The 16,375-nt window shown below is 39.1% G+C and overlaps 1 protein-coding gene across 2 annotated transcripts in view; it reads left to right on the plus strand.

The window, feature by feature from the left end:
• The window catches only part of EPM2A (EPM2A glucan phosphatase, laforin), a 42,493-nt gene extending 27,370 nt beyond the window's left edge, over positions 1-15,123 (plus strand). The window contains exons 3-4 of one of the 2 annotated variants that reach the window (XM_075499061.1): positions 11,500-11,741; positions 13,161-15,123. In XM_075499061.1, the coding sequence (XP_075355176.1) occupies positions 11,500-11,741; positions 13,161-13,441 (523 nt within the window). In that variant the 3' untranslated portion in view covers positions 13,442-15,123. The remainder of the gene's footprint in view (positions 1-11,499; positions 11,742-13,160) is intronic. The other variant, XM_075499062.1, reaches the window with a different exon arrangement.
• Positions 15,124-16,375: the final 1,252 nt, after the last annotated feature.

Below are 16,375 nucleotides of genomic sequence, written 5' to 3' on the forward strand. Positions count from 1 at the left end.
TTGCAAGAGACAAGAATCTGTAATTGGAGCATTTAAGTATTAATCCTCACAAGCCAACAGAGGAGTCCTTTCCAGGTTGTTCAGTACGAGCCTTGGAACCTGATTCTCTTCTCAGGCTGTATTTTTGTAATTGGCACATCGTTTGCTTCAGATAATGTTTATACAAATGAAAGTATGAGAAAGTCATTCCCTACAAAGGCAAATCTTGCTTTCTGCTGCATGCAGTGTGCTCCTTAGGCATCAGTAGAAACCTTACGTGTATGTTTGAAAATAAAGTCTGACTAAGTCCTATAAGGCTAGATCTAGACACCCTGTCCTACAGGGCATTGGTGTGCTTATGAATGATTACTTTCTTATCTTCACAGGAGAAATACATAGTGAAATATGACATATTTAACTCTGAATACAGGGAGGATAAAATTTTATCTTCCACAATTTAGTTTTGGCCATGTACATAAAGTCTTGTGTGACCAAGTTATTTTAGATTATATCTAGAGTAGAGATAAAACAGATTATAAAAAATGTATAAGATATAAATTCATTGGCTTTAAGCTTTTTAATGGAGTGAGATAAATGAGAGTGGAGAAGAGTTTATAGTGTGTTTTTTTTCCCTGGATAGATTCAAATGTACTGCAAGCTTAACGAGAGCAATTCCATTGAATTTATTGGAGCGTGCGCACTTATCCTAGCAACAAAATTAGATAGATTTGATCTGTTATTGTGTCAGAAGAACAAAGATGGTTAACAATCCCTTTTGCACTTCCATTTCCCAAGCAGGGACAGTCTGGAACATGTTCTAGTCATGGCATGGAAGAGATCAGCTGTATCAGGCTGGTTTATCTGATCTATCAGTAATTGACCTTTGAGGTAATGGTGCAGTCCCTGTTAATGAGGATACACTGCCTCTTCTGTGTTGCCTTCTTCACAGGAACTTTGTGGTCAGGAGATATCCCACAAAAAGAATCCCCAAAGTTTCTTGTTAGGTGAACTTTACATCCTCTGCATCACAGGAGGAATGGGAATAGCAAATTTGGTTTTGCAAACCCATTTAAATACAAAATAGTGTAACATTCTTTTTTGTTTCTGTGTCAGGGATTCCCTGATGTGAGATATGCCTTCATCACAAACTGCAGTGAAAAGCAGAGATACCTGAGCTAACCTGGAATGAATGAGGGAATTTTCAACAGGCTGTGTAGCTTTTACGGCACTGGAGTTGGAGCAAAATAAATTGGCTTGCAAGGAACTCTGTGCTACCATAGCTTGACTACTTCTGGTGTCTGAGATAGACAGCATAGTTAAATGAAGACTGAGGAAGAGGATATATTACTATTTGTAAAAGACATTCAGGAATTAGTACAAGGGAGGAAGAAGAATTATTGAGATTGAACCTGCTTTAAGATCAAATGGATGTTAATTGCTTCTGAATGAATTTAGAGTGTAAATTAGAACAAGGTTTCTGACATCAAAGGAATGATGTCTGAATTCTGGCATGACCTTTCAAATAGGGCAGGGAGGACAAGGAACCTAAATTATTTCAAGATGGAGCTTGATAAATTAAGATAAGTAGTGATTCCAGAGATGGAAATTAAAGTTTATGATTATAGTATCATAGATCATAGGCTCAAAGAGACCTCAGAAAGCATCCAGTCCATTTCCTTGCTCTAACTTAGTCTCAATTACTTTTAAATTATTCCAGGTTTATCCAGCCTGATCTTAAATATGATCTCATCTCGGTGATGGTATTCTACAGCCCTGTTACTCTTCCATTCAATTACCTCACTATTCCTACCGTTAAAAAGCTTTTCTAATCGCAACTTAAGTCTTCCTAGCGCAATTTAAGTTCATTTCTTCTTGTCCTCTCCACAGAAGACTCGGAGAACAAATGAGTATCCTGCCCCTTTATAGCCATCTCTTATATGCTTGGAAACTCCCATCCTTTTTCCCAGAATCACAGAGTGGTTCAGGTTGGAACATCTCAGTATTTTCATTCTGATATTAACCTTCGGTTCTTTCACTCTTTTCTCTGAAAACTTGGCTTCTAGACCTCTGATTGTTCTGGTACTCTCTGCTGGGTTCTCCAGGTGTTCTTCCTTCTTCCCATTCCTCCTGATGATGGTCTATCAGTACTGAATACAATAGAAGGATTATTTTTTGACTCTCAGGCATAGTGCTACTGCTTATTTATCCAAGTATTGTCATTTTTGCAGTGTGGGATGTGGTTTACTTCCCAGGCCTAGGTGTTTTCATCAAATACATTCCCTGCTGTGGCAAGGTATAGGATGTTAGAAATGCCCTTGATCTCTGCAGCTGCCCTTATGAGATGTTTTTGGGAGTTTCTTCTAATAAAGCTCTTATGCTCCTTGTAAGGGAATGTTTGGGGTTGCTGTGGAAGGGGAAAATGAGCCATAAACAGAAAGCTTTGTGGATCCATCTAGACTAAACTTGTCTTATGTGACTGACTTTAATTTTACTCATGTGGATCCTTCTTATCCTGTATCCGTGGTGCATTCAAAGCTAGGACAATCCATAAAGCAGACATAGCCTACAGGCCTCCCCAGAGTCAGAATCCACCAGGAGGTTATGATTGAGGAGGAGAGCTGTGCTGTGCTTAGGCATTAGCATGGTTGCTCCTTGTCTCACAACCTGAAGAGTGCACCATAGCCCCTGCTGTAAATGCAGATTGGTGGGTGACGAGGGGACAACCAAGCCCTTTTGTGCCATCAAGCTGATGCTATGGAAATCTCCTCCTAAGACAGCAGAACCTGAGGGCACTGTACCACTGGGACTGCTTTGTAGCTGAATGTCTGGGTAACCTTGTATTTCAGTTATCAGTTTGATATTTCTTACCTGTTTTCATTTTAGCACATTGTCAGCTTGAGGTCAAATCTTAAGGGCTTATTTGCTCTGCATATCAGCAAATGAGGTAGTTTGATGCCACATTCATGCATAAATTTGTGAACATGGAATAAATAAGATACTATTAAGCATCACACTCGGAATTCAAGGGCTTGAGAAACTTTGCATATTGCTAAGCTGACAAAGTGTTGTTCTAAAGTGATAAAAGCAGGTGTTTCTTTTTAGTTGCCAAGTCTGCTCCCACGTGAGAGGCTAGATAAGTAGTCCAAATTACATCTAAGAAGAAAATTTGCCAGAGCTTAATTACTTTTCATCACAGTGCCAAATAAGAAGAAGAAGAAAAACACGTTGGAACTACAGTGTAGTCTATTTAATTCTCCTTATTTAAAGCCCTGAGGTGGAATTCTTAACTTCACAATAAACTGCACTCTTTCAATGGTAAAGCAGAACAAATTTGTAAGCAATGACTTGTGCTCCTTCTACATTTGGCATTTAGGTAAAAGCAATTTTTTGTTCAAAAATATAAGTAGTTTTTACAAGGTCTGCAGCTGTGTCGTTTCAGTAGGATATAGTTTTATCATTAATCAGCGCTTTTCTCTGATGACTTCTGCTAAGGTTATGGCCATTTAATCCATCTTTATTGATAAGAGTGAGCTTATTAAGCCTGTCTATTAGATCTTGGTGTTCTGTGAGTTAGACTATAGTATCATCAAACCTTGCTCTCCTGCTCTGGCCTGTAGTGCTTGTCTGCATGCTGGGCAATTGAGTGCATCAGACTGTGTTCAGTCAATCCTACTTAAGTCAAGCCTCTCATCACAAAGTCTCCGTCAGCTTGTCTTCTGCAAGGAGACTTTATCAGTAAGTCAGCAGGAGAAGGGATTAAGACCACAGCTATTTACCCACGTGCCCTGTGCAATGCGCAATGAAATACCAGTGTCGTAACCCCTCAGTTCTACATTATTATTTCATTGGTAAGGAGGCATTTTTCTGAGAGATAGCTCTGTTCTTTATTTAAAGAGAATGTAATGAAACCAGAATTCTTGTACAAGACCAAACCAGGGAGTCCTCTGTTTTGATATCTGCCTATGTTGTCAGTATTTTGGAGGAAGATGCAAGAATAAAAAAAAAAAAAAATTAAAAAAAATCTGCCATTTTTCTCATCTCTTAGTAGTTGCTTTATAGGTGAAACTACATGGAAGTTGAGATTCTTTACCTCTTAGGTAAAGATAGGGCCAGTTGATTTGCCTTTCCCATATGTTTTATCTTCAAGCAGTCATCCAGTTCCCTCTTAAATATGCTAAGTTCTTAGTCAGTAGAAAGAATTGCTTTCACAAGAAATAGCTGGCATCTCCTGTATTTGAATGATTTCATTTTTCTGTATCTTTTTTGATACAATAAAATAGTTAATAGAATGTTCAAAGTTGGAGTGCATAGAATGGGATCGTTGATTTTTTAGGTTACTATACATTTTCTGTTATTTTCAGTTCATTTCTATGTGCAGGCTAATATTACCACTTTGACCTCTCTATAAAGCAACACTTTCACCAAGCATTACTGCAAGCATGTGCTGTTTCCCTTTCTAATTGATTATAGTTAACTTAAAACCCAGTGATTTGTGTGAGTGGCTGAGATTATTTATTCCAAGACACGTTACTGAGATGCACTCATGAACTGTGAATTTCATCTGCTCCTTTGCTGCATATTCATTTAGTTTTATTTGATACCACTGGCAGTTGTAACTAATAAAATCTTAAATAATTCTGTTTTGGGCAGGTTTTACTCTCTCCTTGAGTAGGCTTGTCTCGTGTGAGAGATCTTAACTTCTAAACAGAATTCCATGTTGAATATAGGTCAACAGTGTCATGCTGTAAAAGGACCATCAGGGAACTATAAATAGGGATATTGCCTTTGAGGCACAAGAAGTAACTAATCTTCAGTTCTACTCAGAAATGGTGAGACCGCTTTCCAGTACTGGGCATAACATCTTAAGAAAGATGTTGACCAGCTGGAGAGTCCAAAGGCAAATAAGAATCATCAAATGCTTTGAATATATGCTGAGCAAGTGTGCGTGTGTGTGTGTTAGTAATTTTCAGATAGGTAAATGGATTTTGCGGAGTGGAAAGGAATAATCTGTTCTTTGAGTCCATTGTGGAGACAAGAACTTGTCACTGTGACCTGTGACTGCGCTATCCGTGTGGGACATTTAGAAAATATTTCTGAAAGCAAGGATAGTCATCAGTGGGCTTTCTACATATCAAGCAATATTTGAACTCTCCAGTGTCCAGATCTTCCACTGGAGAGCAGAATTTGGTCACTTGAAAATCCTTGTCTGTTTGTAAATGCATTTCAGGACATTAGATAGCAATCTATGTATATGTTTCTAGATTGTTCTGACAGAGGTGCAGGAACCTCATCTGATTTCTAGCAAGTGCTCTTAGTATTTTCGCTGTCATAGATTCAGGAGAAAAGAACAAGGAAGGCCCAGAAGAGGCATGCATGTTCCTAAGAATAAGCTGCTATATGTTGTTAAAAGGATGCCAATGGCAAAAGAAGGATGATAGGATGCAGGATGATAGTTCTGGGTCATCATAATCTGGTGGTATCACCGTTTAAAGTGATGTGCCTTGTCACAAGGCAGAAGGTAGAGAAAAGATGAAAGAGCATCTCATCTACAGCTGGTAGGATTTCCTATATTCTCGTTTTGAATATGCCCAAAGCAATACTTTCGGAAATCTCTTTTGTATCAAATGAGAGAGAGGGAGAGAGAGGTAGGAATTTTTTGCTGCCATCCCTCTGCCTCCCTTTATTTCTCATCAGACGTTTGGTCTTTGAACTAGTTTAAATTTGGTTAAAAGTAGAAAGTTTCAATGCAAGCTTTTGGTTCAGACAGATCATAATTTTCCATTAAAAATCCACCTTATCAAAAAATTCTGAACCAGTTCCTACTTCAGTGCCATCAGGGGAGGAAATAGGAATGCATTGTAATTGGAAGCAGTCTCCAGTAGTTACAGTGCTGCAAAAACATCTCTAACTGAGTTGTACTTCAGGCCTACATTCCCCTTGGGCTGCTTGCTCGTAGTGGTGTCAGGGTAATAGCACTACATCTGTACAAAAACCACTCCGTATGCATACGAGCATCACAAAATGCTGGGGGTAAATTGACTGAATTATATATGTTGCTCTTCTGGGAATGCAACATAAGTTTTGCTGCAAGTTACATGTAACTGTAGTTGCATGCTACACCTTTAGGAAATAAAACCCTTAAGGGAGGACACAGCTAATTTAATCATTATTTTGTTTGTTGTTTCAGCTAAATTGCTCTGTCTTGTTGTATGTATATATTAGCGCTCATCTTGCTGTCATCAGATGCTTAGTGGGATCTAAGGAAGTCTAGTGTAGACTACGGAAGTGAATTGCAAGCTTTAACATCAGGCTACATCTTGACCTGGCGCTGAAGGATGAATCCATCACTTTTCATTTAAAATAATACGCTGGACCTTGGTCAAAAATATTACAGATATAAACAAATGGTATGGTTGATGGATCACTTTGTTGCCAATAACCAATGAAAAATACCTTAGTATTTTTCCTTAGTTAGGCAAAGTCCTCTTTCTTGGTTAAAGCTGGCAACTATAGGGATAAAAGGACATCTGAAATATTGTACCTGATAGATGTTCTGATGAAATGTGTTCCCCAAGGGCTTGAATCCTACCCTTTTCTGTAAGAACTGTGACTCCTTAGAAGGGTTGACTGATTTTAAGAGAGATTATAAGATGCCTGCTCCTAGTACACTGATGATTGAACAGATCTGGAAACAGTACCTGAGTCATTCCTGTTTACAGCTCAGCATTTTAAGGAAGTTTGAGTTTGGTGCCCATTTGCCTTAAACCATTATCAACAAAAGTAACACAGGAGCTGCTTAAGAAGTAGCGTAGACAACTGTGTCATGGAGAAGGAGTTGACAGCCCGATGCAGCAGCTGGGTATCATAGAATAGTTTGGGTTGGAAGGGACCTTTAAAAGTCATCTAGTCCAACCCCTCTGCAATGAGCGGGGACATCTTCAACTAGATCAGGTTGCTCAGAGCCCGTCCAACCTGACCTTGAATGTTTCCAGGGATGGGGCATCCACCACCTCTCTGGGCAACCTGTTCCAGTGTTTCACCAAACACTTTATCCTCCCCTAGGTCAGGTCACCCTCCCTGTGAATCAGATCCCTACAGCTACAGTTGCTGGGTTGCTTTTGTGCTATCTGTGGAGGTCTAAGATTGAAAGGTACAGTGCATCGCTCTTTGGGAACATTTCCTCTAGCCTGAAACTTACAATCTGCACCATTAAAAAAAAAGTAACAGAATGCTAATCTTTCATTGCCTCAGATTCATTTACTCCTTAAGGATGGGAAGAATATTTGTATATGCATTGATTAAATGGAATGCATTTGTTGTTTCAGATGCATTCATGGTAAATTGTTATAATTTAATTTAGGCTATGCAGGGTCCTGGGGGGAAGCAACCAAGTGCAATATATATCTGCATCATTAAAAATAATTTAAGTGTGATGACAGCTGGAAAATAACTGTACAAGTGATTTCAGGGTGTTGCATATTTATTCCCTGGTAATGGTAAGTCATTGTTGGTTTTCTCGGTTTACAAGTCAAAAGGCAGGTTTTTAACACGTCAGCCTTCAGTCTGGAGTCTGTGTCAAGTAAATTGAGAAGACACCTGCCTAACATTTAGCCCTTGTTACCACAAATTCCAGTTTCTCATATTCATTCATTCATTTAATCCCCAAAAGTCCCCTTGAGGTAGGTAAATATTATCTCCCTATTACTAATGGAGAACTGAGATGTAGGGCAGGCTGAAAGGAACTTTACGGAAAGTAGCTTTAAAGAAAGAGCTTTCAGACAATCTACAAGTTTTAATCTGAGAAGTTAGCTGAATATTTTTTATGCTACTCTAGGTGATTTCTTCATTGATAAAATATCTTGGAATTGATCATGTCTTCTGGGACCAAACATGCTTTGTTATCCTTAGTAACATAGGGAGTTAACATGTACAATGACAAAGTGCCATTTTTATATTAAACCAGAATTCTAAGTAGAATTTTGTTAAAACAGTGTCCTGTTGTGACATTTGGGGAATATGAAAGGTTTTACCGGCTGAAAAAATTATAGGTTTATCGATCACACATAATCCCTAAATGTTTGTTGAATTGTACGTAGGGATCACTTAATCTGCTGCTGGAAAACAACCACAGGAGCTGGAAGGCAGCAGCTGTCGGACAGCTCGGAGCACTATTACGTGACGGTTGAGGGGGGGAAGTAAAAGACGTCTCTTTCCCATGCCAAATACTCTTGTGGCTAAAATCGAGTTACTTACTGAAGCGTAGTGCCAACTTGAAGAAGAAAGGCCACATGGGAAAAGGAAAACTAAAAGTTATATTATTAAGGAAGGAGATGTAAAAATGAAATTACCACTTTCTTGCTTTGCTTAATATGTACGTTTCCCTGGTCCTCAGCGTAATTAAGCCCTCAGTAGGGCTATCAAAAATCTATATATAAAATACAGCTGCTAAACTCTTCATCATTTTCTGTACTCACATGTACACTGATCCTTTCATTCTTTCATTCTGATGTAAGACAAAGTCAAGGTATGAACTAGATAAAGCCAAATGGAAATATAGGTACTATGCAGTAGGATTATCCCAGGATTTTTACATAAATTGGCTGATAGGGCAGCTCTGCAGTACTGTTTTCTGCATGGACTCTTTTCCTTCTAAAAGAGCAGTTAAGCATCATCCAGCAAAACCAAGACTTTACAGTCACTTGGAGGTGGGTAAATAAGGGGCTTGAAGACCAAGGCCAAACTGCATCTTGATCCTCTCAAAGGCTAAACTCTAGGACCTGATCAGAAAAATAATTCTAGCTGTCCTAAATACATTGTTTTGGTCATTCTCTGAATACCACCACTAGTTTGGTTAGTTATAGGGAAAGACAGTGATAAAAACTTGGTAAAACCATCAGATTCTTTGGTAAATGCAATTGTTATTGTGAAATACAGGAGGTCTCATCATGGACAAGACCCTTTAGGCTACAAAACCAGAATAAACAAATGGTGTATATCCCAGTGGTCTTGCAGATAGCACAGCTGTGGTGTTTGCCCACTAAATAATAATTGGGGAAAAAATCATAAAGCATTGATTTATCTGTAAGCAAGGGTACTACCCAGAATTTTATTTATCTCAGGAATGCTTTAGTCACTCCTGATTCAATCAAATGCTAGAAAACACACTTTTGCTCTCCTGTCAAGGTAACTTACTGTATTAGATATTTCCAAAAACACCAAGAGAATTACATATGTATGAGTCTCTAGGAAAGCCTTTTAAGGAAGGATACTAATGTTCTTGTTCCTGAAAGAATATCCTCATATTGTCACAAAGTATTAGTGATATTGCCATTTTTCTTTTCCCTCTATGGAGTTTTGTGGGCATTGCTCATCAGCCCCTCATCAGTGTCTGTTAGGGCACTTTAACTTACATTTGCCACCTCGAAATGCTCTAATTATTGCGGCGGGTGCCTGTGGCAGAAGCCCGACAGCAGTCACTCTTTCAGGTTAGGATGGGGTTTGCTGCGGGGCTGGCACGTGGGAAGTGGGGCAGTGAAGCAGTTGTTGCAGTGGGCCCTTCGCTAATCCCTCTGGTCAGTGGGAATGCTCTAGCGGGTTATGCTGGATTTTGGGCAATTTTGTGAAGCTCCCTTCCTCTACCGGCATGGGGGATTGTGCCTTGAACATAATGGTAATACACAATTATTGTGCTTTATTGGATTTCCTTCAGGTTGCCATGGAGTCCACTGGGTATTGATATTTCTTAATAAATGAACTGAATTTAATTTGTAGCTTAAGAAATCCAGAGCCCGTCTATTAGAACTTCTTTCTTTCCATGTCTTCTCTCCTTTAGAAAGGCAGTGTTCAGGAGAGTGAGAAAAGTGACAAAGGAAATGACTTCAAGGTGTAGATCTTAATTTCTGAAATTTTGGGTTAAAGCTTCCTTGCTGCTTAGGAACAAATGCATTTTCTGTTAGCAGTGGGAAATACTCTCACCGCATTCTAGACCAGAACGTGGATGTAAAACAACAGCTAAGTCAAATCTCTTCAAACGATTGCACTGTTGAAACACGGTTGAAATGGTTATTTGCTATGTAATATATTTGTCTAAATTGGACTCAGTTACCATGTACTGAGATCAAGCGCGTTGTCTCGCTGAAACAGGGGCTGTTAAGGCTAAAGGCTGTGTTTGTGTAGCTGGTATGTAACTCACTGTGGATGCAGCTGAAACACAGGAAACAATAATAATAAGTGCTTCCTGGATTTGAATTTTTCTTTTTGACAATCTTTCAGTAGTAACATAGCAGGATTTAATCATTGTCGATTACAGGTCTTAATTAAAAGCTAGTAAGTACTTCTTACTGTGATAGTGGAATGGAAATATCTACCTGATGATTTAAGGACTGTTTATAGGGGTAACTGCTCCTGAATAAACATAAAACTTGTCTTATTTGTCTCTGAGATTAAAATTGGAAAAGACCATAAGAAATGCATGGCAGACATTTTATTTTTGAGGCTCTTGCTTTTGTTGTAGATTGGCTTCACTTTTTTGCAGTTAATAATGTTTGCAACGTTGTATGTTTAACTGCAAGGATATTTTGTATAGTTTGTGGATTGCATGTTCAATATAGAAGTTTACGCAAACAAAAAAAAATTAAAATGATCACTAATAATTTGTGCATGTAAATAATCCATTGAAGATACCATCAGTTTAATTGCATGTGCAGATTAAAAATCCTCATTTGAAAACAAGCCCCTTAATATTCAGTTTGTATTTATGTCAAAATCTGTTGAGACATACAATAGTTTTATGATAATTAACAATGGGAAAACCATAGACGTCTTGAAGTTTGATTTAGATAAGTAGGATGTTTATCCATCCTACATGTCTCTCGAGTTTTCTTGCAAAATTTCTGGTTCTTCAGGCCTTGAGGGAAACTAGACATGTATTGTAATTCTGCATTTGGTTCCCACTAGACTCTGCAAGAGCAGGGAAAAATGAGAAGAAAATTCCTCATTCATTTTTGAGCTTCCTCACAGAAGGGTAGTTTAAGTTAGAGTTTTTTTTCTGTTTGCTTTCCTCATTACAGAAGTAGCTATGAAGCTGGATGAGTTCTATGTGTTTGGCTTATTACTAAAGTAATTCAGATCTGCATCGTGAATCTTTTAGGTCTCTCTTTTTTGGTGCAAATTGCATGAATCTTCAGAGTTTTCTTGGTCCAGTCTGTGATGTTAGTAAGTTTCCACTGCAAGCTTAACGATGGATGCCTTGGAGACCTGTGCTACTGGTTATGCTCTGAAGTTTTTCTCAGACCATCTGGCTCTTTGTGGTAGATTAGGAATTTGATCCCCAGCATCAAACATTACCAACTCAACTGTAATGAAATAAGAAGGTGCTTACTGCATGACATGAAAAGGCTGCACTTAGCAGTATTTGTGTGATGATGCTAAGCACGTTTGGAGCTGGAACGGCACTGAACTTGGCAGTTTCTTTGTTAAGATATTTTAATCGATCCCACTGCAATGTTTTCTCAATGCTAGAATTCTGCCAAACATCTGGCTGGGAAGTTGCCCTCGGCAGCTGGAGCATGTGACCGTCAAGCTGAAGCATGAGCTGGGTGTTACAGCTGTGATGAACTTCCAGACCGAATGGGACATTGTTCAGAATTCCTGGGGCTGCAACCGCTACCCGGAACCCATGAGCCCTGAAGTCCTTATGAAACTGTATAAAGAGGAAGGTCTTGCCTATGTCTGGATGCCAACTCCGGACATGAGCACTGAAGGTAATGCTCAGACCACTCTTGCAGCTAAATTAATAGTAACAAACCCTTTAAGTTACTAATCTGTCACTTCCATGACTGTGGTTTTTTCTGTGTAAATTTTGTGTAAAAATATAGCTAACGCACAAGCTGTAACTTCTGTGTGTGTTGTCTCTAACAAATTATTCATATTTTCTTGTAGACGGTGAGGCCATCTAAGGTACTTCATATCTGGCAGTATATGTGTATTTGAGTTTAAAGCCGTATGACATTGATAACTGCTTGACTGTTTTTGCTTTCAGCTTGAATTCGGCCCGTATAATGAAAATATGCTGTGTAGGTGGAAGACTGCGAGCTGGCACAGCAGGACAGCTTGCCATCCTTGCTGGTTAAAAATGAAGAGACAGTGCTGTATGTCTGTCTCTGCTGTTCCCCTCCCCCAGCAAATCATTTTTCTTTATCTATAGTATCCCAGTCTGATAAATCTCCATAGAGTAATTTATATAATTATTTGTAATTAATTTAGAATATCCATAGCACCTCATGTCATAATATAAATTATTATTTTTAATCCCTCCATTGGAATGCTCAGTTCAGAATCTTGTTTCCAACCAGTAGGTTAGAAAGTGTGCGTGTTTTCGAGTGAGTAGCCTACCAGGAGAAGAGAGTGCTTTCCATAGGGTGAAATACTGCTGCCACAAATAGAGAACTGTCATATCAGTAATAGGACATCAGGGAAGACAGGAGACCTTAAACCAGGGATTTGAAAGGGCTTAACGTCAGTGTTCATCTGTGCCATGAGGAAGAGTTAGGCTCTGATGTTTGCAGCTTCAGTTCCCAGGGTAACAGGGAGAAAGGCATCAGGAAATATGGTATAGTCACCCCTTTGGGAGTGAGAAAGACTGCTCTGTGTTGTTTAACCATATGCTTAGTACACAATTAAATCATAACAGTATTAAGTTGTACAGGAAAATACCCTTCTGCTCTCCCTCCCTCACTTATTATTGACATAATGGCTTTCATTACAATGTTTTGGAAAGCAGCAGTATGTAGGTAGCTTCACAAACCTCTGGTACTAAAAAATATTGCACTTTTGGCTTGCTAACTTTAATGCTATGTAAGATGTGCTGTTTGATGTAATTTGCTGCCTTATCTCAGTCTCTGTGAAAAAGAATATGCCACACATTCAGTGTTAATCAGAATGTATATTTAGAGAAGACTTGGGGGATTTTACAGATTTTGTGTAATCCGAATCTGTGTTGCCAGAAGAAACAAAGGTTAGGGTAGAAGGTCATTTGGGGGGGAAAAAAAAAAAAAGAAAAAACCCCAAATATGTCAGGTTTGCCATTGTGATTCACAGTGCATCAGGCTGTACAGACATAATCTCAACCGTGAACCTAGCTTTCTCAAAGGCAAATGAACGTGCCTTGTTTTTAACCTTAGGAAGAATACAGATGTTGCCACAAGCTGTCTGCCTCTTGCACGGGCTACTGGAGAATGGACACACTGTCTACGTTCACTGCAATGCTGGCGTTGGCAGGTCTACAGCTGCTGTCAGTGGCTGGCTGAAGTACGTGATGGGATGGAGCCTGCGGAAAGTGCAGTACTTTTTGGCTTCCAGGAGACCAGCTGTCTACATCGACGAGGAAGCTCTGATTCATGCTGAAGATGATTTCTACCAGAAATTTGGGCATCTTCGTTCCTCATGCAAAGTACAAGAGTAGAAAAGCAGAAGAGGAAAAAGAAGGTGAAGAGGAATCCTTACATTTGAACCCCAAGGACTTAGAAATCATGAGTCAGAGTCCTGCCTTTCCTCTTCAGATTATAAGCTTGTCATAGAAGTTGTGAGAATTCTGTTAAAAAGTGCCTTTGAGGGTTTTTTACTTGCTTGCTTTAAGCTGATATGATTCATGTTTTCAAGTCTTTCTGCAAGTAAGAGACCTAGAAACTCTGGAAAGGGAAACTAAGGTTTTCTTTTAACTACTTGCCTATAGGAACTGAGGCTTTTGTGTAGACACTAAATAAGATGTGATGTGAAATAGTTAGAGTTGGCAATATTTCAGTGAAAAGAAAGAGAAGGCATTCTCAGAAAAACAAAGTGTTTTGTTTTTCAACAAAGCTTGACTGGATTAAGGTTCAGATTAGGATGGAGCTGACCATCGTCAAAGCTGCTCAGTTATTTTAGGTGGAGTGTACGTTACTGAAGTGTTTTCTAGTAATTTTGTAGAAAATTACTAGAATTTTTAGTGGTATTAATGAGAAAGACCAGAAGGAAACTGATTTTTCAACTCAGTTTCTTAAACAAAAAGCTAATGTCTGATGCAGTGAACTAAAATTTGCTCTCTTTGCCTATGTAGTTAATGTTAAATATTATGAGTTATAGCTGTATTCTTTTATGACATTGGGGTTATGCTGCGTTGTGGCATGAAGAGAGGAAACAGCTCCACTTACTGCAGTCTTCCTCTGTTGCAGGCAAGGTCTACTATTTATTACATTATCCTAGGCTGTGAGATCTCTAAGTCAAAGATACATTTTGCTCTTCTGGTCTATGCAGTGCTGTACAGTGGGCTCCCTAGGTGCCAAGTCAATCTAAGCAGTAACCGCTGGGCTAAAACAGGACCTGTAGGAACTGCATGATAAGCCTCTGTGCATGATTGACACCACAGCCTCTGTGTTGTTGACCTAGATGAAGTTCTTCACTATAGCAAAAGTCTCTTCTTCTTGCACAAGCAGTGTGTGGATGTTCACAGATGCTAGATTTAGCGAAGTGAAGCAAATACATTCCTATATAGCAGCAAAGAGCAACTCTGTGGAGGGTTTCTCAGGAGCTTAGCCTCAGTAGGCTAATGTTGGCTTTGTGGATGATCCCTAATGTTTTCCAGTGCTGCTCAGTCCCTTAGCTAAACTAAGCAGTGGCACCAACAGCTTCCAGCCCTGCTCAGGTAAACCCAGTTTGCTGTAGGTTAAGTCCAAGAGAGAAAGGAGAGAAAGCATTTCCTAAGGAATAGAGAATTAAGGATGTATAAACATTAAGAAACCTAATTTATATAGGTTTATTCTTCAGTGAAATCTCATTTTTTCCAGCTGACTTGACCATCTAAAGACCCAGTCAGTACCAGAGTAGTTTGGCCAATATCTATTGATTATCTGAATACTTAATGGAGAAACTATTAGATATGAACTGTTATTCTGGTTTCGGCTGGGATAGAGTTAATTTTCTTCCTAGTAGCTGGTATAGTGCTGTGTTTTGGATTTAGTATGAGAATAATGTTGATAACACACTGATGTTTTAGTTGTTGCTAAGTAATGCTGACAGTGGTCAAGGACTTTTCAGCTTCCCATGCTCTGCCAGGTGCACAAGAAGCTGGGAGGGGGCTCAGCCAGAGCAGCTGATCCAAACTGGCCAAAGGGCTATTCCATACCATATGGTGTCATGCTCAGTATAGAAACTGGGGGAGTTGACTGGGGGGCAGCGATCGCTGCTCGGGGACGGGCTGGGCAGTTGTTTTCCTTTTCATTACTATTATTATTATTGTTATTGTTATTATTATTATTATATTTTATTTCAATTATTAAACTGTTCTTATCTCAGCCCACGAGTTTTCTTACTTTTGTTCTTCTGATTCTCTCCCCCATCCCACCGAGGGGCGGGGGGGGAGGGTGAGCGAGCGGCTGTGTGGTGCTTAATTGCTGACTGGGGCTAAACCACAACAGTCCTTTTTGGTGCCCAATGTGGGGCATGAAGGGTTTGAGATAATAACAGATTAACCAGCGAGTATTAAGGAATTTCTATCTGTTAACAGTTGCAGGTCACAATATTGATTCACAATATTGATTCATCTGTTCTAGATACTGGTTTATCTGATCTGCACCATGCTCTTTTTTTTTTTTTGCTGAACATCTTAAAGGCTGGTGTTGGTTTTTGCAGTGTGCTGTGCTCTGCAGTGATTAGTGATGTTTTGCCTGGGAGATTTGTTATTAAAACACTGGCCTTGAGCTTAATCTAGTATCTAGGTTTTGTACTGAAGCCATTACTGTACTTCGGGTACCACTTCATGGAGACAATTAGCAATTATACTTCTTCCTCTGAGAGTCTTTTTATAGAGGAAATACAAAATGGCACCTTCGCTACCTTCTTCTATGATGTTTCCTCCTTCATTACCATGACTTTTCAGTATCTTGAACATCCTTGGGGAGTTAAGATACTTCTATTGGTATTTCTTGGGAATATTGTTTTGGTTTTGTCTAAGGTTAATAAGCAATTTAAGAATATCATCCAGAGATCTGCCCCAAGGCTGGATAGTTATGAGTGGCAAGGTGTGTGGGATAGCATGGGCAAGTACCTAGGACAACTGTTTATGGAGAATGTCCAGAATAATATAATACATTTTATTTATCCTATACTTCAAAATCATCTTCAAAAGCAAAAATGTTTATTTAAGTTATTCTGTATGTGTGGTTTTGATCATGACTTTGTTTCTTATATTTTCCTTTGAAATAACACTGCCCGTTTAGAAAATGGATGAGAAATTTCTCTATTAAATAAAAACATATTGACAATTCCAGCAGCCCATTTTGTCATATGTCTTTGGCTTCCAATTTCATGAATAGCAAAAAGGGTCATGACTGATACTTCTATATAGAGGTGGGACTGGCCA

This window comes from Mycteria americana, chromosome 3, assembly GCF_035582795.1.
Source record: "Mycteria americana isolate JAX WOST 10 ecotype Jacksonville Zoo and Gardens chromosome 3, USCA_MyAme_1.0, whole genome shotgun sequence".
NCBI classification, from domain to species: domain Eukaryota; kingdom Metazoa; phylum Chordata; class Aves; order Ciconiiformes; family Ciconiidae; genus Mycteria; species Mycteria americana.